At 46.8% G+C, this 24,776-nt stretch overlaps 1 protein-coding gene across 1 annotated transcript in view; it reads right to left on the bottom strand.

Moving 5' to 3' along the window:
* Positions 1-3,215: 3,215 nt before the first annotated feature.
* GPT2 (glutamic--pyruvic transaminase 2) overlaps positions 3,216-24,776 on the bottom strand; it is a 35,078-nt gene continuing 13,517 nt past the window's right edge. The window contains exons 5-12 of the mRNA XM_045442636.1: positions 22,682-22,815; positions 19,856-20,099; positions 15,710-15,789; positions 13,447-13,583; positions 10,082-10,256; positions 8,452-8,607; positions 7,251-7,363; positions 3,216-5,742 (exon numbers count right to left, since the gene is read on the bottom strand). Coding sequence (XP_045298592.1) covers positions 5,652-5,742; positions 7,251-7,363; positions 8,452-8,607; positions 10,082-10,256; positions 13,447-13,583; positions 15,710-15,789; positions 19,856-20,099; positions 22,682-22,815 — 1,130 coding nt within the window. The 3' untranslated portion in view covers positions 3,216-5,651. The remainder of the gene's footprint in view (positions 5,743-7,250; positions 7,364-8,451; positions 8,608-10,081; positions 10,257-13,446; positions 13,584-15,709; positions 15,790-19,855; positions 20,100-22,681; positions 22,816-24,776) is intronic.

Below are 24,776 nucleotides of genomic sequence, written 5' to 3'. Positions count from 1 at the left end.
ATTAGCTCTACTTTACAGATGGGAAAAGGGGCACAATGATTCCACAACTGGTAAGAGCTAGAGCCTAGGTGTGCACCATGGTCTACCCTACTCTGGACTCTGCCCTTGGGAGGAAGCCCTTGAAACTCATGGCAAACACTGAATCCTAAGAATGTTCCACAAGAAGCCTAAATACAAGGGCAAGGGAGGTGTGATACCCTCTTAATGTGAGGATGCTAGTTATGCAGCATTATTTTTAAAAACCAAGAACAATATACAATCTAAATGCTTAAGAGTACAGTTAACTAAATGATGGGATCCTCCACAGAATTGGTAAGGTGACCATCCAAATTGCTCATCAGGCACCTTTATTAGCATGTTGTGATGCTGAGGGAGTAAACAGGATTCAAACCACACACACACATACACACCTCAACCACATTAAAAATATTCTCAGGAACCACCTCACACCTGTCAGAATGGCTAACATTAACAACTCAGGCAACAACAGAAGTTGGCGAGGATGCAGAGAAAGAGGATCTCTTTTGCACTGCTGGTGGGAATGCAAGCTGGTGCAGCCACTCTGAAAAACAGTATGGATGTTCCTGAAAAAATTAAAAATAGAACTACCTTATGACCCAGTAATAGCACTACTAGGTATTTATCCATGGGATACAGGTGTGCTGTTTCGAAGGGACACATGCACCCCAATGTTTGTAACAGCACTATCAACAATAGCCAAAGTATGGAAGAGCCCAAATGTCCATTGATGGATGAATGGATAAGGAAGATGTGGTATATATACAGTGGAGTATTACTTGGCAATCAAAAAGAATGAAATCTTGCCATTTGCAACTATGTGGATGGAGCTACAGGGTATTATGCTAAGCGAAGTTAGTCAGAGAAAGACATATGACTTCACTCATATGAGGACTTTAAGACACAGAACAGATGAACACAAGAGAAGGGAAACAAAAATAATATAAAAACAGGGAGGAGGACAAAACATAAGAGACTCTTCAATATGGAGAACAAACTGAGGGTAGCTGGAGGGGTTGTGTGTGTGGGGATGGGCTAAATGGGTAAGGGGCATTAAGGAATCTACTCCTGAAATCATTGTTGCACTATATGCTAACTTGGATGTAAATTTTAAAATGAATATATATATATATATATATATATATATATATATATATATATATATCCTCTCAAGAAAAGGACAGTAAGGAAATCTCCCAGAATGTTAGGCTTCTAATTAACTTTGGTTAGGGGATTTCAAGTTTTCTGAACTTTTCTTTCTTTTCTAACTTTTCCACACAAACATGTTTACTTTGCTAATCAGATTATTTTTTGAGTTTTACACTTTTGTGGAATGCATACTTTTGTGGTCTGAACTTGTCAGTTATCACTAGGATTCTGGATGTTTAAATATCTTCAAAATCTTTAATATCTTTAAAATCTTCAACATTTCATATCTTCAAAAGGACTTCAAGGGGATGCCGCATTATGTGCATTCAGAACAAAGGCAGATGAAATTGGGGAGACAAAAAACATCAGTATGGTTTTTTAAGTGGGAGAATGAAATTTTAATAAGAAACTCTAGATGACCTGTGCCTCTTAAGGAAGAGAGCTGAGCAGTGGCAGTAAATTCCATCTTCTTTGTTTCTTAGGGAGAGGGGTGTCTCCTGGCTTGGGGGCAGGATGAAAGCCAAAGATATCTGGTTCTCAGAAAGTACCAATCCTTAAATTGGTAGAGAACAGCATCATCCCCTTCTCCTATGCCTGACCCACATGCTTCTTTTAAGCCCAGCACACTAGGTGGATTGAATTTGAGTACTCAACTGTCTGGTGGCCATTGCACGTATGGCTTTTTGAGGACGGTGATATTTTATTAGCTTTGACTCCCTGTTTCCTAGAAGTCCATGGCTCATGGTACTTATCAAACATTTGCTGACAGCTTTCTAGGTGTGTTACAGCAAACCATACCAAAAATAATATTGAATAATAAGTCTTTTCTAATCCCTATTTAATAAACTCTCTGTATAATAGCTACACAAAGTTTAGTCTCCAGGCAAGTTGTATAGGTTTCCATGTAAATGAATGATGAGGGAAGATGCAGAGAACATCTCTAGTTCCCTTGGTTATCAACCAGTAAGGACCCTCAACACACCCTAAACACACCATTCTCTCCCCCAGTCCTCTCTAAAGAGCCACATATAGTAAATGAAGTCCCCTATCCTACAGAGAGCAGCTCCTCCAATGGCTCTGATGGGGCTGGTGACTCTAAGCCCCTCTTTGCCTCACCAGCAAGCACAGGGCCAGCCAAATCACTCTGGACCACAGAGACTGATTCAGGGAAGGACACGGACAAAGCTAGCCAATCAAAGTCCTTCCTTGGAATTTTTCAACGTGGAGCTGGACAAGACAGGCTTTGCATTTAACAAAGTGAACAGGAGAACCTAAGCCAGCTTCCCTCCAGGACTTCAATAAATTCCTCTTTCCTACTTCAGGCTATTCTGAGTAGGTTTCCATTTCTTCCAACTGAAAGAATCCTACTTTTTTCCATTTTCCAATTCTTTTATGTTTATTTAAATAGATAAATAAGGGGGTGAGGGGCAGAGAGGGAGCGAGAGAATCCCAAGCAGGCTCCATACTCTCAGCTTGGGACCCGATCCCATGAACTGGGAGATCATGACCTGAGCTGAAACTAAGAGTTGGATGCTCAACTGACTGAGTCACCCTGAGCCACCCAGGCACCCCTCCAATTCTTTTTTAATAAAAACATAGAAATTTTAGTTTTGAGTGAAAAATAGTTTTGAATTCAAAACCACACATCAAAACTGATGTAGATCTGGGAAAGCCTAGGGAAAAGGAATGAAATCCCTTGTATCAATGACTCCTTTCCCCCACTGACCTTGCTGTGCTTCTCAAGCTTCTCCTGACCACGGTGAAGAGGATGTTCATTCTGATTCCACCAGACAGCCAAGGTCTGTATTCATTTTAACAACATCTCATTTCAAGAATCTATGTTTTCCTACCTCAAGCAACAAAAAGCAGCTCAGGGTCCTGAGGATTGACACCTAAAAGGAAACGGAAGCTGAGAAATTGTGAGAGAAGTTTGTAGTATTTGAGGAAAATGTTCATTCTAGTGCTAGGACCATTAAATTACAAAGAGTGAAGATGTATAATTAGTGATATCTGTTTGACTTTTAAACTACAAGGAAAGTTAAACACCATCACCATTTTGGACATGTATTTTATTGTTTAGAAATTTCCAGCAGAGCTATCATTAAGTACCTTTGTCAGGAGATGCCTATGAGAATCTAAATTGGGAAACAGGGACAGGCAGGCCTGTCAGCTCTTCCTGCAAAATCACACAACACTGGGACAGCAACATGCTGGGCCTCAGGATACGAGGTGATCAACCACCAGAGGTACAGTCTGGCATTCCTCATGTGCGGACCTAGATGAACAACAAAAAACTTTGCAGGTGTAGATTTAAGTGCGACCCCAAATGACAAATGACTTTCTCTGGCAGTACCCAAACAAGATGCCAGAATAAAGTCTGTAAAAAATCAAATCTATCATGATCAGCAATCCTACCCTGAATGAAGTTAACCTCCTAAACCAGCTGACCTATTACATTTTTATTTTAAAAGCAAACCAAGTGCATACAGCATCTTTTAAAAAATCATGTAAACATTGCAAAGTTTTTATGTTATTTATAATCTGAAGAGATTTATAAAAAACTACTAGACTCGTTAAGACTACAAATACTAACCCCCTCATCCCCTCATGAAAAAAGCAATTGTTACAAAAATATAAAAAATAGACTAGCTTCTACTATGTAACCTCTCCACCAGAAACCTCACAACTCTGGGACACATTCTGGTTGATGTGCCATCCAACAAGCACAAGTGCAATTTTCTCAATTTTTAAGGAAGGAAAAGTTCCCAAACATTCCCTTTGTTACTGTAGATTGTGGCTACTTTCTTCACAGGAACTGTAATGTTAGCAAGTAGGGGCAGTCTGTAGTGTTCTATCATATTCCCCTGCACGGGCCCAAGCGTGGAAATTACAGCATAGGAGGCTGCCTTCAAAGTTCACTTCTCTTCATTTTTGTCTCTCCAGCTCCTTTGATTCCAATTTGGGACTTGCTGGGCCCCCAGGCTCTATAGCTGGCCTTGGCTTCCCTCACTGCCCACTGGGGAAGGACAATGGTAGGAAGGGTCTCTCAGATAAGCCTACTGCTCCCATGGCACCCATTTGTTTTCAAAGTGTGGGTCAGGCCCTGACCCAGGTTTGCTAATGCCAGGGAAGCAGCAGGCCTGGTGGAGGATACTCCCCTGGCTGGAGACATGACTGATGCTACAGCACAGTCTGCAGAGTCTGGAAGGGGAGCCAGCAGCAAACGTGAGGCAAAACGCTTGGCATTAAGTTAAAATACTTTTATAAACTTCGAATCCAATTACATGTACTCGCCCACAGCAGCCAAGCTACCAGGCACTTTGACCAGTTATCAGCTAGGAAATGGACTGAATTTGATTTGAAACAACAGACACTACAGGAGGGGATTGTTTGGGGGAGGGGGAGGGGGCTTGATTGGTCAAGTCCTTGAGGATGCCCCCCCCTCATTTGTGGACATCTTCAGTGTTTCCTTGTCCCTGCTGTCACCAACAGAGGGCGATGTGTGGAAATCAAGCCCTTGGTAGAAAACAGCTATTGGCTAAGGGCAGGATGGATCCACACATCAGCAGGCAGAACGCCTCCATGCGACTGGGACAGGCTGTACCCTGTGTCCCTGAAGTCCAGGGAGACCTCCCAGATGGGGGTCCCAACCTAAGCATGCTTAAGGGAACGTTTCACCCCCAAAGCCCTCATTACCTGTTGCTCAATTACCTGTTGCAGAGTCCTCACTACCTGATGTGCGCTCCCAAGTGGAGATCTGGTTCAACTCGGAGCCTGGCTTGCACCCACTCTTCCCCTGCAGAACGCTTTGACTTGGCCATTGCCCCCAGTACCTGTCACAACCTAGCCTGGCATCTAGTCCAACCCACATGCTACTGCTTTCACCATTCTTGTCTGAGAGATAGGCTGTCTGCCTACAAGCCAGAATGGTGGGCCCTCTCTGAGCCTCTAGTGGACTTCCAGGCTCTCCTGTTTGAAGAACTAGATTTTCACACCGCTAATGGTTTTATTTCACAGATCACGGTGGTGAGTTTAGGATTTCCACTTCTTGCCATGGTTATCATACATTTCCCAGCACCTTCTTGTTTCTTCAGATCTGAAACATGTCACCCAACATACATACCCTGGTTGTTTTAAACCCCAAATAGCCTCTCCAATAGCACAATAATGGATTCAGAGAACACCGGCCACATGTGCTGAGCAAGTCCCCTCTACTTTGGTTGCTTAAAAAAACAAAAAACAAACAAACAAACAAAAACAGGGCTTCTGAGATATCCCCAATTCACATTTGCTCAGAAGAGAAGTGCTCCCAACATCAAGGCACAAAGAAAGAAGTCTCTTGGGGCAAAATGACAACAAAAGCCACCAGTGGCCTTTGTGAGGCCTGAGGCAGAGTCGCTGGGGAAGGCAAGTTCAGTCTGGTGTGGGCGGGCCATCAGGAGGAAGGCCTGACAACTGGGTCTCCCTTTGGGCCCGAGCAATCCTCATGCGTACTTCTCCAGAAACTTTATGTGAAAGTCCTTCACCTTCTGTAGAACTGTTTTCAGCTTCTCCACCGGAGGGAGGATGGTCATTCTGTCAGGAAAGAAGATAGCATCAGCCTGGACATAAGTTGTTTTGGAAAAGGGGAGAGGAATGAACCTGGCAGCTCCTTCCTTCAGTTGCAGTTGTGACAATGTGGGCAAACAGTGTGGGAGGCGGAAGGCTTGTCTTGTCCACTGCGATAACACCAGCCCCTGGACAAAACCTGGAACTTGTTGACTTGTTGAACCACCTCCTGCCCGAATTTGTACATTACTTTTAACTCAAGTAACATGTATGACCAAAAGCAGTAAGATGCCGGCAGCATTTAATCTCACTAACACGTCCACCCATTATCACAGAAGGCCCATGCAACATTCTGACCTGTGTATACAACTTCCTCTAGAGCATGACTTGGTGTTTCCTGCAGATACAGAGCAAGATGTTCTTCCTGGTAGGTGGGCCTTTTTAAAATTTCTCTTTTGGGGTGCCTGGGTGGCTCAGTAGGTTAAGCATCTGACTCTTGATTTTGGCTCAGGTTAGTGAATTCAAGCCCCATATTGGGCTCTGTGCTGACAGTGTGGAGCCTGCTTGGGATTCTCTGTCTCCCTCTCTCTGCTCCTCCCCTGCTTGCTCTCTCTCTCTCTCTCAAAAAAAAAAAAAAAAAAAAAAAAAAAATCTCTCTTACAGTGAGAACCTCCAGTTACAACTCTCCCTCCAAAAGAACTCCCAAGTTGCCATAGTAACTAATACTTCCTCTAATACTGTTGGTTTGCTTCACCACCTTAAAGTCAGCCCTCTCGATTTAACCTTTTTTTTGAATGAGCCGTGAACTGCCAAGGTGGACCTCACTAGGGTAGAAAGGCCAACCAGACACATTTGTCCATCCAGGGCACACTGCCCACAACCTGAGTCAGGACTTGGCTCCAGGTGCTAACTAAGCTCATGACATTTCTTTTTTTAGCATCTGCTGCAGGAGACATCTGAGAGCACCAAGCGTGGAGAAGATGCTGTTCTGTTAGAACTGGCTTCAGAGGGGAAACCTGGGCTGAGCTGCTCCAGCCTGCTCTGCTCCTGGGGTTGCCATCCACACAGGGGCAGAGTTGGCACACCCTGTGAAATGTGTCATAGTAAGTGAAACCAATTCCATTGTTTTAGATGTGGTGTCTCTGCAGACTTTTGGATAAGCTACTGAGCACCTGGGTACTGCAAGCTGCTATCATGGAGTTGGAAAAGGACATGGAAATAAAGAAGAAAACACCCCCCCACTGGGGACACTTTGGATAGTATGTGACAGATGGAGGCAATGGAGGGGGGCACAGAGTGGTCAAGGAGATGACCTTGGAATCTACCCATAGTTTTCCTTAATCCCCAGACCCAGGTCTTGGCTTGGCTCTGCAACAGGACAGAATGGGAGTGGGCAGGGCGGGTGGTTTGCCACAGTGAGTTTGGGGCTGCACACACCTCAGTGTCTGAAGCCAGCCTGTGTTCTATGATAACACAGGTTGTCTTTTCCAAGACAAACTTGGGACCAGTCCCCTGGCACAGAGAGGCAGCAGTACCTGAAGTGGTAGGTGCCTTCCCTCTGCCCGAAGCCGCTGCCAGGTACAACACAGATGCCAGTCTCCTCAAGGAGCTTCATGCAGTAGAACATGTCGGGGGCCATTTTATGGGCCTGTGGGAGCAGGGCAGGACTGAGAGTTCATTTACGGCTTTGCACTGCACAAACACACCACTGAACACTCAAAGTCAAACACAATGGAAACGGTAGGTTCTTTCCCGTGACAGGGCTCATCCACCCTCCCTGCAAGGACCAGGGTGGGACACTGGAAACTGCTAGAAGCTGGGACCTGCGGGCTACTTGAGGATGGTCATGGGCTGTGGTACTTCGCTCTCTGCCCAGGACTGAGAGTTCCTTTCCTTTGTGCCCCACAGCCAGGCACTATCTCCACAAGCTTTGATGGTGGTCCCCTATATATATGCCAAGTTGCATAACCTTTGACAACATGGCCCTGAGGTCTGTGCCCAGGGGGACTTTTAGGGAACAGCAGCTTGGGGGCTCTGTTCATAGTGCTTCTTGCACCTTGGTTTTTACAACCTGGGGTACCTGTTAAATGGCTTCTCGGGCACCAGGGATTCTGACTCAGCAGGTCTGAGTGAGTGGGGGAGGGCCCAGATTCTGAATGTTTAACAAGGTATTGAGGAGGTTTAAGGGACACAAGGACAACACTTTCAGAAACACTGCTCTGGCTTCTGATCCTTAAAGTAGGCAGATGTCTATGGCACGGCCTGAAAACTTGTTGCAAACACAGAATCTCGGCCCCTTCACAGACTTCCTGAACCATCACTGGCATTTTAACAAGGTCCCTAGGTGATTTTGTGTTGACATTCAAGGACTGAGAAGTGATGCTCTAGGGCAGTCACTGCGCAGAAGAGACGACTGTCACTGCTTCCCCAGCGTGGGTTCAGTTTTAAATGCATCATGTCACGCTTGGGCACCTGCCTTCAGAACACTGGAGGTAACAGAGCCCAGATCAGCACCACTCGCCTGGGGCTGACCTCATCTCTGCCCCTTCACCACAGCATGCTGCAGGGCTGGGCCTCCGGGGGCCCATCACCTTTATGCTATAAGCACCATCTGGCCGAGGGGTCCGAAAAATTCTGAGCCTCCAGAACCAGCACTTTTGCTCCCCAAGGCAAGAGCCAACCCCCAACCCAGCAATTCCAAGCGAACCCAGTGAGCCCCGGCCCAGCACCCCAAACCTGAGCTGCTTCCACGGCTTTGCTGGGGATGAAGATCCGAGGAAAGGCATACATAGCTCCCTGCAAGGGGTTGCAGTGAATTCCTGGGACTTGGTTAAACAAGTCTTCTGTCAGCTTAGCCTTTTTGGCCAGATTACCCAGGACAGACTCTTTCTCCTGATGAGACACAGAAAACAAGAGTCAGCACCTCTGGGCATCATGGAATGGCTCTAGCTACTGGAAACTGTCCCTTCAACACGGGGGTGGAGGGGAATGGGGTGGCCTGGTAAAAAGCGAGCCTGTGTGTGCAGGAACACAGCAAATCAAGGAGGTGGGTGACACATTCCTCTGCAGAAACTTCTCTGGGTGCTCAGCCCAAAAGGCTATTGTGGGCCCTGAGGCCCATAAGTGCAGGGAGTTCTGGGAAAAAGGTAGGTCCTGGGTAACTTGTGTCATGGCTTCTATTCTCTTACCAGGAGGGAGGTTATTTCTCAAAATGAGAAAACCTCATCCCTGCCCAGCGGTCTGAGTGGACCTGGCCCTGGATAGAGAGCCCTAGAACATGCTTCTAGGAGATGGCCCAACCACTTCATTTTGGGGGGCCACTTTCAATCCATGTGGTATGCATAGGGCATGTGACTCAGGCAAAGCAAATCACTGGCTGGCTCAGAGGTGCACATGTGTCAGTCCAGGACTTCTGCAAGTACTGTTGGAACAGGGGATGGAAGCTGTGGCCTGATAATGAAGGAAACATGGTCTACACACACAGTGGAATATTACTCAGCCTTCCAAAGGAAGCCCAGTCTAACACATGCTACAACACAGATGTACCTTGAGGACATTATGCTGAGTGAAATAAACCAGTCACAAAAGACAAATACTGTATGGTTCCACTTAGATGAAGTACCTAGAGTCGTCATGTTCATAGAGACAGAAAGTAGAACAGAGGTTAGTCACCAGGGGCTGGGGGGGGACGGAGAAATGGGGAGTTAGTGTTTAACAGGTATAGAGTTTCAGTCTGGGATGAGGAAAAGGTTCTGGAGATCGATGGTGGTGATGGGTGCACAACAATGTCAGTGTATTTTATGTTCAGTGAAAAATGATTAAAATGGTAAATTTTATGTTCTGTGTATTTTACCACAATTAAAAAAAAATGTGAGCCTAGAATGGCTGGGAACTGACTGTTTGGTTACATGCCCCACAAATTCCTTTGTGTGTAGACTAGTTAAAGTCGGGTTTTTGTCACTTGCAATGAATGGAAAGGGTCTAACTGGATTACTTTGAGCTCTGAGAACATCTGGTTGGGCCAAAGGCAGGCCTATGGTCTAGAACCAATGCCACGCCCATCCTTTTCTCCTTTTTAGTTTAGTAACAGAATCCTCCAGGGATCACTGCCCATCTATGGTGCTCACAGGGGATGAAGGGGTAGGGGTCCCCCACCCACATGCATGGACAGTCCTCCACTTCAGAACACAGCCCAACTATATTTTCACACTGAACCTCATGGGGTGGTTTAGGCATCAAGAGGAACCACGAGCACCCATCAGAGGTGTGGAGAGAGGCTGGCCACGGTGATCCTGAATACACCATGAATACCCATGACCCTTGTTGTGGCAGGGATGCAGATGGGCTACAGAACACAGCAACTCACCCTGTGGAACAGCTCAAAGGACTCCTCTCCAGGCACTGGGGGGTTCACAACGATGTCCATGGCAGCCTGCCCGGACACTGGCGGGCACAGTCGCACAGAGAGCAGCTTCACCAGCTGGCCTTTGATCTCAGGGTGCAGGTTGATCACCTCCATGTAGCCTCCTCGGTAGCCACACCTGCAGGTTGAAGATGGGGAGAGGACCCACCAGTCACAGAGAGGCCTCAACTAAATGCAATCCGGTCAGCCAGAATGTTCTGTAATCATCCCCATTCCTAATGCTGAGTGGTCAGATATGGCCAAGTTCTTCCCAATGGAAGGTGAACAGAAGTGACACGAGCAAATTCCACATCACTTCCTTACAAGAAAAAAGTATGCTCTCTTCTTTTTCCTTCTTTTCCCCCATTTCCTGAGAAATGAGACACTGGAGCAGCAGCCTCAGTGCCAGAGATGGATGCCACATGTTGATATGGCAGAGCCGTCCTACCAGCCTAGTCCTTGAATGACCTCGTGGAGCACAGCCTGTCCTGGACTTCCCCTACCTTTGGTCTGTTATGTCAAAGAGAGGTCCACTTGTTTTAGCCACTATATTTTTGGGCCTCTTTGTTAAAGCCGCTTAGCCTGAGTCCTAACTAATACACTAGCCCCTGTTCTAAAGGGGCACATGATTCAAGCCTGCACAGGCTCCAGGGGTAGGTACCTGATTCACTGGAGCTTATGAACATAGTCTGAGGACTTTTGCTGGAACTTTCTGCTTTCTGAAAACAAAGCTAACCTACAGGAGAGCAGAGCTGAGAAAGACAATGAGGCAAAGCAAGAAATCAGGGACAGAGTCCTACTGACATCTTTAAGATTCCTAGACTTTTTACTGATATTAATTTTTTTTAAAAAACCTCTTTGGTGAAAGTCAGTTCAAGTTTAGTTTCCATTACTTATCACCACTAGGATCCTGATATAGATATTTGATATAGACTGAAATCACAGGAAAGTAAGATGAAATCTGCAATGAGTCAAAACAAAAAAAAAAACACAAAAACTTTCGAACCTGAATCTGCCCCAGCAGTCACACTTTCTGGAGCTGTACCTCCTTCTCTGGACTGTGATAGATAACGTTCAGACTAAGACTGCAGAAATGCAGACTCCCTGAGGTGGGTACCTAGTCTTACCTTCCTCTGTATACTCCACACCCTCAACCTCAGAAGACCTGACACAGTGAAACACTCAATAAAATGCCACTGGAATTAGGCTGCAGAACTGAACTGGCAAAGGCCAGTTCCCATCTCATCTCTTGACTGGACTTTCCAAGGCAAGAAGAGAAATTCTAGTATTGCAGAAAGGTTTCCCATAACAAAGGCTGAAAGAAACAACTTTCTGCTTAATCCTCTGCTGATGAGCAGAAAACCAAGTTGAGAAGAGCAGTCTAATCCCAGGTAATCAGGATCTGAAGACTACAGGTCATAACTCAGGATACCAACATCCAGCAGACTGTTAAAAACAATAATCAATAACACAGATGGAGACACGACTAAGTACGTGATAAAAACACCTGAGTTTGAAAAAAGACTTCATAGAGAACAGACTTGTTTAGGAAAAGAGCTACATAGCACACAAAAGTCTAGCAGAGATAAAGCACTGCTATTGGTATAGACCAGAAAGACCAGCATAAATTAACCCCTGCCTACATCAAATAAAGCCAGCTGGGTAATCATCCCCATGATGCAGCTCCATCAACCTGGCCAAAATATTCCTCCAAGCTTCATGGTTCCATCGGCCTTCAGCTTAACAAGGGAGAACCTGACAGCTGGCGCATAAAAGAACCCCCACAAAGTTGGTGGATGAATGCCCTTAGCTGTAAACTCACTAGTCTTTCCTTCTCATTCTCTTCTGCAGGTTCCTCCTCTTCTCCCCCAGCTTCTGAGCAGTGAGGGCCTAAACCAGTCCCTGGTCTACCTAGGGTCTACCTCGCTCCTTGTGAGATGTCCAGGTTCAGAGATCTAACAACTCATTCACTGAACCTCCCAAACTTAAATCAGCTGGCTATCAGCCCTGAGCTGGGGACTCACACATCCATCTCCATCTGGACATGCAATGAGCATTTGCAAATTCAACACGTCAAAAACCCAACTCCCAATCTTTCCCCCAAACCTACTTCACCCACAGCCTTCCTCATCCATTGATGGCTAGCTACTTCATCCTTCCTGTTGTTTGAATAAAAAGCCTGGGAATCATTCTTGATTCCTCTGTCTCACAGTCATCTTCTCCATCAAGCCACTCCTGTCCACTCTACCTTCAAATATATCCAGGATTCAGCGTCTTCTCCCCATCTCGATCCTGGTCCACGGTCATATATATACCTTGCCTGGCTATAACAGCCTCTTGACTGGTCTCTGTTCCTGCCCTCACCAGACAGCAACCAGACAGTATCCAGTAAAACTTAAGTCAGGTGAGTTCATGCCTCTGCTATAATCCTCCAACAGATCCCATCTCACTCTGAGTAAAAGTAAAAAATAACCTAAGTAGCCCAGATGATCTGGTCTCTTACGACTTCTTTGGCCTCCATGTCTGCTACTTTCCCCCTCACTTACTCTTTTCCAGTTTCCTTGCTACTCCTTGAATATTCCAGGCATGCCTCAGGGCCTTCACACATGCTATTTTCTCATCTTAGAATGTTCCTCCCTCAGATACCTGCATAGCTCCCTCTTTCCTCCTCAATGACTCTACCCCCACCACCCGCATTCCCATTTCTTCTCTATTTTTGTCCACTTGACACATGATTTTATTCATTTGTCTACTGCCTCTCTCTTCACTAGAACATAAGCTGTTAGGGCAGGGACTGCTGTGGTTTGCTCACTGCTGTATTCTCAGTGCCGAGATCAGTATTGGACTCAGAGCAGGTCATCAAAAAGTATTAGCTGAATGAACAAATACAGGATTGAAGTGGACTCTCTGGCCCCAGTGCTAGGGTGAGGTACACATACAGCTTGGCCCTGACGCCATCTGTCCACTCAACCTGCCTTCTCCGGCCCCTCAGATTTCAGTCAATGTTGGAGCAACAGTAACCGGGCTGGCAGAAAACACTAGTGTTGGAAGCTGCTGTAGGTCCTGCTTTCATTTGCATTGTTTATTGCAGTCAGGTTTCTTTCAAGCATGACCTTATTTTATATGAGCCTCTGCACAAGGCTGTCCTGCTGTCCTCACATCACAGGGCTTCCCCTTGGGGAGATGTGGCCTGTCTCCTGATTCTAAGGTCAGCAGAGGCCATAGATAAAGGCGGCCTTCTCTGTTCAGGTTGAGTGTGGGGCAGGGCAGAGGGGATCTGGTATGGGGCAGGCCCAGAGGCAGTGGGAGGAAGGTGGGGGCCAACATACTCGCCCATGTAGCCCTTGGAGGTAGAGTGGAAGGAGGCGAGCTCCACGTTGCTGGAGTACTCAGGCCCCATCTCATAAAGCACCTTCTTAAAGGAGTGGAATTTGCAGTCCGGAGAGTACACATTGTCCTGGTACACCTGGGGGAACAGGGACACAGGGACAGTCACCCATATTCCCCGAGAGGCCTGAGCCCATGTAGGAAGGGCACAGGTGTTCAGGGTCAACCTGCAGTCAGGCTGTGTGCTACAAAGCCCATTCCAGGAATAAGGCAGATGTGCCCAAAGGAACCTTGTAGAACACGCAAGGAGAAAAGCTTTGAGTTGTATGCCCACTTGATTTCTCCCATTCACCCACACTCACCTCCACCCAACTTTCAGATCTCCTTTCTACCTCATCTGACCAGTGACAATGTCAGGACTCCTACTTGCCCAAGCAAGTTTCCTCCCTGAATGTTTACTTCTTTCCATAAGATTAATAATGAAAGCAGTTCAGGGGCACCTCTGTGGCTCAGTCGGTGAAGCGTCTGACTGGCTCAGTTCATGATCTTACTGTTCAGGAGTTCGAGCCCCATGTCAGGCTCTGTGCTGACAGCTCAGAGCCTGGAGACTGCTTCAGATTCTGTGTCTCCCTCTCTCTGCCCCTCCCCTGCTCTCTCTCTCTCTCAAAAATAAAAATTTAAAAAGTTAAAAAAAAATAACTGAAGCAGTTCATGGAGCTATCCTCTGACCTCCATACTTGAAGAGCTGAACGTGTTGCTCTCCTGGCTTTTTACGACACCAACCCCCTTTGGAACTACTGTTTTTCTATTCATTTCACTGCCAGCTTTCCCACTAGACTGTAGACATGAATGGCACCCACACATGCTTTGTTTTTCCCTGTCCACATAGTCCACACTCAGCAGGCAAGCACCTTCCTCTGCCCTTGGAGATGAACTTCCTCATGCCCTCCTCTTCCTGGACCTCAAGGGGAGGAGTTTAGTGCACGAAGTCACTCTGCTGCCCCTTCTCTCCTTTAGAAATGAAGATTTTTAACACCTGACACAAATATAACCCTGTATGTTAACTCTACTGGAATTTAAAAAAGAGAGAGAGAAAGGAAGATTTTTAGCCCATCTGCTAATCATGGCAACAATTTAGTGGGTAAGTTATGTGTGTGTGTGGGGGGGGGGGGTTGCTAATGAGCAAAGAAATGAAACCAGGGTGCTAGGAGCTACCACTAACCAGAATCATGCAGAAATGAAGAAGTGAAATAGAATCTGACAGGCCTTGAGTTTCTTCCTTGCAAAGCAAGAAAAAAATGGGGAGCCTTGGCTCCAGAACTGGGGTTCAAGGAGTGGCAACCATGAAATTAATTAAAATTTCCCCACCTCCCTTCACAGGCTGCAGTGAGGACTAAATGAGATGGTAGATATGGAAGCACAGGAGGCACAGGAACACAGCATTATGTCCACCCAGCATCCACTCTCCCTTCCTGAGAGAGAGTCCCCTGATTTCCCCTCGGGGAACACTGCTCCCTGCTCTTAGGGAAGACAGCTTGCCCCTTGTATGGGGCCTGGTCAATGTGCATATTGCAACCAACAGCCACAGTGATTGGTTCAGCAGTGGGTGTGTGACCCAAGCTGTGTGATTCAGGCTCAACTCTGAGACTTTTGCTAGAATCACCAGGGAGAAATTCTCTTTCTAGGCTGGGAAGATAGCAATGTTGTGAGGCCTAAGTGGAAGGAGAGTGAATCTGAGGGATATGGTTTGTGTCCCTGAACTTAGCCCCACACCTTTACCCCACTGTTGTTTTTCAAGTTTATTTATTTATTCTGAGAGAGAGAGAGCATGACCAGGCAGGAAGGTGAGGGGCAGGGGGGGGGGGGGGGAGCGGTGGCAGAGAGGGAGGGAAAGAATCCAAAGCAGGCTCCACTATCAGCATAAAGCCCAATGCAGGGGTCTATCTCACAAACCCTGAGATCATGACCTGAGCCAAAATCAAGAGTCACATGCTTAACCTACTGAGCCACCCAGATGCCCCTCTTTTAAAGTTTAAAGTGGTTTGGGTTAACTTTCTGAAATTTATAATCAAGAATCCAACCGAATAGAGGGATGATTTAGGTCACAGTTTCACAGGTTGTTAACATCCTCCTCCTTGGTTAGAATCACTCCTCCAACACCTAGAAATTTCCCTGTGGTACAGAACAGTCAGGCCTGGCTCCCTCCCCCTAGAAGAGAAAGCTCAGCCTCACTCCTCACGGAGGAGAGAGCTGGGCAACTCTTACCTCATCAGCCATAAGAAAGAGCTTCTCTTCCCAGGCAAAGTGAATCACATCTTCTATGCACTTTCTGCTTTGGACCTGACCTAAAAAATCCCCAACAAAACCAGAATGCAGTTTGTAATGCTGTTTAAATTGTCCCTAGGACAAGAATCCCACCCAGAATCACTCAGGTGTCCTGTGTTCCTGCATGACCCTTAGGGACCACCCTAGTTGCTGTGCCTAATAGGATGTAGTCAACCTCTAGGGACTCCCAAGTCTCAGCCCCATCTGTCTGACTCACTTATGCCAGGTATGTGGAGGGAGAAGTGTTTCACACTCAACTTTCTTGTTATTCTTATGAGAGGTGTGTGTGGGTGGGTGGTGGGGTATGTTTGTGTTGGAGGATAGTGTCTTAAGGAGCAGGAAGGGGTTAAATCAATCATCTCTGAGCCCCCCTTACCACACACCAACAGGAACCAACGAAGAGAATCACACTGGCTGATGGACAGTTACCACAACTTCCCAGAGAGGCACACACAAGTTCCATGAGGCAGGGACATGGTCTGTATGGCTCATCGGGTATCCTCAAAGCCCATACTCAGCAGGTGCTCGGTAAATATTTGCAAAGTAAGCACAAAATGTACAAGCCTGTGTGCCAGCTCTGGTGTCTCCTGTTCGTGGCCATGTGGGAGTTATGTATGTATCACTGATGATGATGGAGAACACTCAGCAGTCTTCCCTTTTAAGGTCTACCCTTGAGCACTTGACTCAACACAAACAGTGGAAATAATCAGCACCCGTTTAACAGAAATGAGCACAAATAGCAAAATATTACTCTACCAGTTCACCAGAAATGCCATGGGCTTAGATGGGGGAGAAACAAATGCAGCAAGATGGAAATGGAAACTTTCCCCAGTGTTTCCTGAGACCTGCTATGGGTGTGGCACTGGGGGTATCAGCAGTGCTCACATACCTTCCGGAAAAACACCCAGAATCCCAGTAAGTCAGAATACTTACTGACTTAGTAAAGAAACAGCATTTTTAAAGACGTATATGTATGTGTCTCTATGCATATCACATATAACTCTGTACGTATGTGTATATGTATGCACAAGTACTATTTATATACATAGAATACGTTACCTTTTTGTTAAAAATAAAAATACCTATAGTCTTCTCTGTGTGAAAATATCAAGGACATGTATGGAAAAAAATAGATATATAAGAGCACAGTATGATTCAGCCAGGATCTCGGCTTTGAACTATCTAAGCAATGAACCAATTATTTTACTAAAGCTCAATTCCTTTGTGAAAGGTCCAGCTTTTTCTTGCCAAGCAAGCACCAAACCAGGCTTCCTCTGAAGTTCAGGGTTCTGGGATTCTGGAAAGGAGTCAGCCCGGGATTCTACAAGGAAACAACTACTCTTCCCACTGACAGCCAGGTGCTGGCTCCCCAGGGGGCTGAGTCTGCCTGCAAACCCTACTGGGCTTGCCCTTCCATGCCTCTGATCCCACAAACTATCCTGTTAGAATGCAAGCAAAGATTTGAGCAGCAAGAATATCAAAACCATGTGCATATAATGCCAAGGAGAGTGCAAAAAGGAAGTAAACAAGGACCAGGGCCTCAGAAAGCCTGCAGCTCAATAGAGGGAACAGACACACTATATGTAAATAATTCCACTGATGTGTGCAACGCAACCCTGAGGATAAGGACAGAGCTTATTTCTCTCCAGTGTCTGGGAGTCACTCAGAACATGCCTCTAAGCCAATGGGTGGACAAATACATACAGTGTTGTAGAAGGGACAGTCATAAATGGCTTTAGAGGGCCAAGGCACAGCTGTGCCCAGCAGGGGGAGATATGAGACCACCTCATAGAAGGGATGGCTTTGACACAGAAGGCTGGAGAGGGGTCTTCCAAGTGCCTCTCACCAGAGGCCAGGCCAAAGGAAATTTCCCACAACCCAAAGAGAAAATCTGTTGCTTTGTTTGCCCAGTGTCCTACCCTCCTTTGAGTGACAGAGCTCAGCTATTATATGGGGAACTGCTTCTCTTTGCACTCCAGCAGGGCCAAGGGACACAGACCTGGCCACAGTCTTGGTGATTTGACTGGTGCAGGAATGGGCAGATGACCTAAGCTGGGCCAAAGAGAGTCTGGCCTGGAATTTTTGTTAAAACTATGGGTGAGGCTCTCTGCTGAGGTTGCTCAGCTGGTGGGCCATGGCTGGAGCTGCTGAAGGTCACACCAAGGACAGATCCTTCCTGAGAAGGACTCCAACTGAGACCTGGGAAATGGACCGAGGTTCCTATGACAATGATGCTGATTCAGGTGCGCTCCTTCACCTCTGGACTTTACAGTTCTATGACCCAATTGCAATCTTGAGCTGGGTTTCTATCTTAGAACCCAGAGGCCTGGTTTAATATCCCAGTCCATTTTGACACCTTTCAGCCCAAGTGGTCAGTGTGTGGTCCAGACAAGATATGGCCATCACAGGGAGTTTCTATTTTTCATCCCCCATCTTCCAAGAGCTCACCAATTTTCACATGTTTCAGACCCCAGAAAGCAACACCAGCCTCTGCCCACTTACAGTTATTCTAAAAATTACTCATATTAATATACACTCCCATGATCCCTTTACCTAAAATAGTAAAGTCTCGGGGCGCCTGGGTGGCGCAGTCGGTTAAGCGTCCGACTTCAGCCAGGTCACGATCTCGCGGTCCGTGAGTTCGAGCCCCGAGTCAGGCACTGGGTTGATGGCTCAGAGCCTGGAGCCTGTTTCTGATTCTGTGTCTCCCTCTCTCTCTGCCCCTCCCCCGTTCATGCTCTGTCTCTCTCTGTCCCAAAAATAAATAAACGTTGAAAAAAAAAATTAAAAAAAAAAAAAAAAAATAGTAAAGTCTCTGATGCAATTATTTCTTCCCAGAGAACCAGGTGAAAAGATATGCATAAACACCTGGCCTTAAAAGTTACCAACCCTCTAATATAAACTAGGTATACAGAGTATTTCCCAAGATGTAGGAACTGTTACTTCAAGTTGGGACCAGCAGCAACAGCATCACCTGGGAGCTCATTAGAAATACAAACTCTCATGCCCCAACTTAGCCTAATTACATCAGAATCTCTTGGAGCGGGGTCCAGCAGTTTGCTTTTTAACAAGCTTAAGTCTGAGAACCACTGTCCTAACGTGGTGGTTCTCATCATCAGCTGTGAGGAATATTGATGCCTGGGCCCGATCCCCAGAGATTCTGGGATGCAGCCATGACTTTGGCATTTTTAAAAGCTCCTTTTGTGATTCTAATGTGCAACCAGGATTGAGAACCCAGCTGTAGTCATTTTCCTATTGCATTAGAGCTAGAATCTGCATTCCTACCCCCAGGGAGCTGATGTAAATAAATGAGTGTTACAGCCAGGCGCACCCATTTTCTGCACTCAGGAATTCAAGTGGTGCTTTCAGCTGATTGAAGCATCATTTAATGTTCCAAAGAAGCAGATTCCACAATCAACTCCAACGCGTTTTGGCCCTGACCCAATTTATCTCAACAAAGGAGGAAAGAGGAGCCCTTGTTCTCAGCATCCAAATAGCACTGGGGGCAAATGAAGCCAGCAGCCCAGAAAGATCCAAACATGCAGGGCTGGACTTTTTTTGTTTTTTTTAAAGAAAAATATGCAAAATTAGGCGTACTTTTCAACTTCTGGAAACAGGTTTTTTCAGTTTGTTTGCTTTTGTTTTTAATATGGCATTTCCTTTCCAGGTCTCAAAGTACACAGTAACGCTGTGTTAAAGAAAAAAACGCACACACCAGCATTCTGAAAACTGGTTCAGAAAAACAACTAGGAGTAAAGGTAAAATGAGGCCTATGATTAATGGTGATGGGTTGTAAGTAACCTCAAGGAGATTCTTTGCAAATGTAAGAATGGGAGAAAGAAAAAAAAACCCAAAAAACTGGTCTTAATAATAATGCAACCCTGTCCAAAAAATATGCCCGCATTTGCTCATCTCCTAAGGTGGCCTGTGGCAGATTTTATGGCTTTATGTTAACAAATCTGGAACTAGATTGGGAAAGGGGAGCAAAGAGAACGTCACATTATTTAACTCTTTCGTGTCCAGACCTGTAGTACACCGGCTGCCCTGCCCCTACTCCCCAATAAAGTGGTGAAGCGAAGCACAGACCTGTGGGGTTCCCGGGGTTGATGATGCACAGCACCTTGGGGTCACAGTGGTCTTTGGCCTCCTGCACAGCCCGCCGGAGCTCATTCACATTTAGGGCCCAGCAGTTCTCCTCATCCAGGTAATAGTTCACCTGGATGGCATCGAGCTCAGAAATGACGGCCGAGTAGAGGGGGTACTGTGGGATGGGGATCATGACGCCGGTCCGTGACTTGCCGCCCCCGGAGACCAGGATCTTCAGGATTGTCTGCAATAGAGAAGCCATGTCTTCCAAGAATACTGCCACCCTGCACCCTTTGGGGGCTGCCAGGCAGATACTCCGGGAGGCCCCACCTCTAGCCTTTCACCAGCCACCCTGCTGCCTGCCTGCAGTGCAGCCCACATGAGCCCCTTGGCTTCCCTGAGCCTCACTTTCTCCATGTGTAAAATGAGGTCTGTTATGAGGAATAAGCAAAATGAAATGCTTTAACGTTCTCAGCACAGTAGTTAAAAGACTCAATGCTTCTACTTTTTAAATTTTTTTTTTTTCAACGTTTTTATTTATTTTTTTTGGGACAGAGAGAGACAGAGCATGAACGGGGGAGGGGCAGAGAGAGAGGGAGACACAGAATCGAAAACAGGCTCCAGGCTCTGAGCCATCAGCCCAGAGCCTGATGCGGGGCTCGAACTCACGGACCGCGAGATCGTGACCTGGCTGAAGTCGGACGCTTAACCGACTGCGCCACCCAGGCGCCCCTATGCTTCTACTTTTTAAAGAGGTCTTCTAAAGCAGTGGTCTACAAACTGGCCGTCTCGGAATAATATTTTGACCTCAGCCCTTAAGCTCATTCCGTCTGTCCTGGTGGGGATGGGCAGTGGAAATCTGTCTTGTTAGTAATTACCATTGCCCAAGGTTGGACAGACCCCTGAACAAGGAAAGGATTGTCAAACTGGGAGAAAATACCCATCTACTATCAGCAGGTGGTGCTTCAACCTGGTTGTCTCCACAGCTGTGTGGGCTCAAGGTTTGCAGGACTCCTGAGAAATCAGGTCATGTGAGTCCTGTGGCCTACTGGTGGACATGGCAGTAGTTCATAAGAAACCCTCTTCTGTCAGAGCCCCCACCTTACACACAGGCTCAGTTCCTTGCTGCAAGAACGCCACCAAATTAAGAAGCTCAACAACTTGATTCTTTTCCCTAAATCTTGAAGACACCTCCCTCCCCTGCTCCAGGACCTCTGCGTGTATGTGGGTTTCTCTGGGAATTACAAGGGGCTCTGACAACAGAACACAACGGAATATGCTGCGGTTGAAGACCTGAGCCTCAACACTCGAATCCCAAATTCCACAAGAGGCTGATTTAAAGCCTGCAGACCACTTAACATTACTGGGCCTGTTTCCTCATGGTCTCCAGTAAGAGTTTAAAGCATCTGAAAGCTTTTGGGAAAGGATGAAAGCACTCAGTAAACATTAGAAACAAGAGCCTTGGAGGTCAAAAGACAAAGATAACCATTTAAAATGAAAGGTCAGGGGCGCCTGGGTGGCGCAGTCGGTTGGGCGTCCGACTTCAGCCAGGTCACGATCTCGCGGTCCGTGAGTTCGAGCCCCGCGTCGGGCTCTGGGCTGATGGCTCAGAGCCTGGAGCCTGTTTCCGATTCTGTGTCTCCCTCTCTCTCTGCCCCTCCCCCGTTCATGCTCTGTCTCTCTCTGTCCCAAAAATAAATAAACGTTGAAAAAAAAAAATAAATAAAATGAAAGGTCAGCACACACTCCCTGAGGAGGGAAAATAAGTGAATTGAAGGCGCCTAGCACTGATTAGGCACAGGAAGAGGCATACTACATGGGAATGGACCACAGGTCCCTCAGACCCAGGACTTCAGGCCCCTTCTGCTAAGCACACTTTAATACCAGCACCTCTTCACTCCATCCACAGCTGACCCGCAGCCCAAGTCACCTCTTCCCCCTCCTAGTCCTCCTCATCCCGATCATGCCCCTTCCCTGCCAAAGTTAAAACTTAACACAAATTTAATTATCTCCATGTCCTTACATCACTCCCCTCACCTTCGAATCCTTCAATGGACATTGTTATTAGGACAATGACCTAAATCCTCACATGGCCACAAAAGCCCTATAGGACTCGGGCTCCAGTTGCCTCCCTAGCCCATTTCTGGAAACTGGCCCTTGCTACAGGTGCTCATTCACTTCATCTCTCCATTTCCAAACACGAAGCCTCCTTCCAGCTCACAGCCTCTGCACATGTTGACCTTCTGTCCCAAACACACCCTGACCCCTGCCTCTCCTGTTCACACCTACATATCCTCCAGATCTCTGCTCAGCCATCCTTGTAGAAACATTTCTGCCCCCTGACAGCCACCCCTGCCACCTGCTGCCCCTCCTGTAGCATTTTGTCTTGTTCACTCAGAAGAGAAACTGAAAGCATGTGATGAGACATTTATTTGATATGAAGGCTAGTCTGATCCAACACGAGTATGTAAACAGAGGCCAAATGTGTTTGGTTGCCACCATCTCCCCAGCACCTGGTACAGTGCTTGGCAGAGAAGGAACACCAGTATGTACTAAGTGAGAGAAAGGCCAATGCACCCTTGAGTGCCCATGGCTCTTCTCCAGCTGGATCTGCAGGTGTGCACTCTGGAGGGAAACCAAGGCTGCAGGAATATCCAGCTTCAAGATGACTGAATGGGGTAAGGACAGCAGGATGGGGGACACAGCAGGAACCAGAGGGTAGCCAACCCCTCCCTCCCAGGCCCATCCCCCTGCTGGTAGGCTCACACGCTTGGCCCTAGCATGCAAGGCTATTCTTCACATGGGTGAACATTAGATAACACGTACAGAAATGCCGTCACTGGCACCAGTGGTCAGGTAAATGTTGTCTGGGTCTGCAGGCACACCGCCATCTCTCCTGGTAATGTAGGCAGCCACGTCTTCACGGATGCAATTGACGCCCTGGCTAGCACTGTAAGAGCCTGCAAGACAGCAAACAAGACAGTGACTAGAGAGGCATGGTAACTGGTGCTATGGAGTCAGTGAAATCTATATAATTAGCTAGGGTGGGGTTGGGAAGGTCTTGGAAGGGACCCAACTCCCACTACTCTAGGCTGTGGAATGGTGGCAAGCTGTTTAATCACCTATCCGGGCTTCATCCACCCACCCTCTCATCCAACCATCCACCTGCCATCCATCCATCTGCATATTTGTTCATCTACCCCCCCCCCCCCCCCATTCATCCACTCAGTATTCACTGAGAACCCATTATATGTCAAGCATTATTCTAGGCCCTGGCTTCCAATCAGTTAAATGTGCCCATACCTGTTTTATCCACCCTTGTGGGATTTATATACATTCTACAATAGTATAAATCATTACAGCTACGCTTGCTATGTCTTTATCACCTCTGCCTACACACAGTTCCACAGAACCTGGAAGAATGGGTCAACCCAAAATGGCACCAGCTGCCAGCCCCAGGAGTCCAGAGCCCTGATCGGTACTAACCACAGATCCCTGGGGCTGCTGGGCATGACTCCCCTACCCCCACCCATGTCAACAATATCCTTAGGCTATCATTTGGATTAAAATCCAGACTACCATTTACATTTAGTTCAAAAACAGGCAAAACTAATTTCCGGTGCTGGAAGGTAGAAGAACAGTGGTGACCACTCGGGGGGGGGGGGGGGGGGGGGGTATGACTGCCAAGGGGGCACAAAGGAGCCTTCTGCAGCACTGGAAATGTTCAATGTCTTGATCTGGGTGGGGGTTACACAGGTGTGTACATGTGCAAAAACTATGAGCTGTACATTAATATTTATGCATTTTACTATAGGTTTGCTATACTTCAAATAAAGAGTTTGTTGGGTTTTTCTGTTTTTTTTTTTTTTTTTTAGGTCAAGCCACTATGTTTTTAGAATGAATTTGGAAATAGGTAGCTGCACATGCACAAGATCTGGTAGGAGTCTCAAAATGGTGAGCTGAACTCTCTGGGGAAGTGAAGAGGAGGCTAGGGGTCAGAGGTGGGAGGCAGAGTTTTCATTCTATATCCTTTGATACCATTTACATTTTATACCACATTTAAAAAGAACCAGCCTAGGGGCGCCTGGGTGGCGCGGTCGGTTAAGCGTCCGACTTCAGCCAGGTCACGATCTCGCGGTCCGTGAGTTCGAGCCCCGCGTCAGGCTCTGGGCTGATGGCTCAGAGCCTGGAGCCTGTTTCCGATTCTGGGTCTCCCTCTCTCTCTGCCCCTCCCCCGTTCATGCTCTGTCTCTCTCTGTCCCAAGGATGAATGGACATTGAAAAAAAAAAATTTAAAAAAAAAAATAAATAAAAAAAAAAAATAAAAAGAACCAGCCTATTCCTTCTAAGTCTACTGCAAAACCACCACCAGGAGGCAGGATGGGGCTTCTTTGGGCCTCAGTGGATATCAGTCCAGGCCCTGCACCCTGGAGGCTCTGCTGAAGAAGGCCAGGCAGGCTCTGCCTCAGCCTCTGTGTGAAACTGGCTCACACTTCCCCTCTGACAAGCTATAAAACGGAAGGGGAAAAGAAGGGGAGGCTGGGCCAATTCTCTAAAGTTCACAAGGCAAACATTAACATGTATCAAATCTGGGTGGTAGGTATAAAGTCTTTTGTTACATTACTTTGGGTATTCTGTTGCATTTGAAATATTTTGTAAATTAAAACAGTGGGGAAGTACAAATGCTGGTGTTAGAGAATTCTCCCTCTACTGAGTGACTTACTTATTGCTGAACTCCCATCCTCAGAAACTTGCTAGGGCTCCCTATTTTCCTAAACCTTCTCTCAATGCTCTCTTCATTCCATGGGCCATTCGCCATGGGATGAAGTCTCCCCTTCCTTCTTGCCTCTAGTTCATCCACTTCCTTGAATTCCCAGGCCTTCTGCCATCCACAAATGCCCTGTTCCAGTAGGCCATGACC

Source organism: Leopardus geoffroyi, chromosome E2, assembly GCF_018350155.1.
Source record: "Leopardus geoffroyi isolate Oge1 chromosome E2, O.geoffroyi_Oge1_pat1.0, whole genome shotgun sequence".
Classification (NCBI taxonomy): Eukaryota; Metazoa; Chordata; class Mammalia; order Carnivora; family Felidae; genus Leopardus; species Leopardus geoffroyi.
Note: the sequence above shows the minus strand (reverse complement) of the source record. Positions and strands in the feature narration are given on the sequence as shown.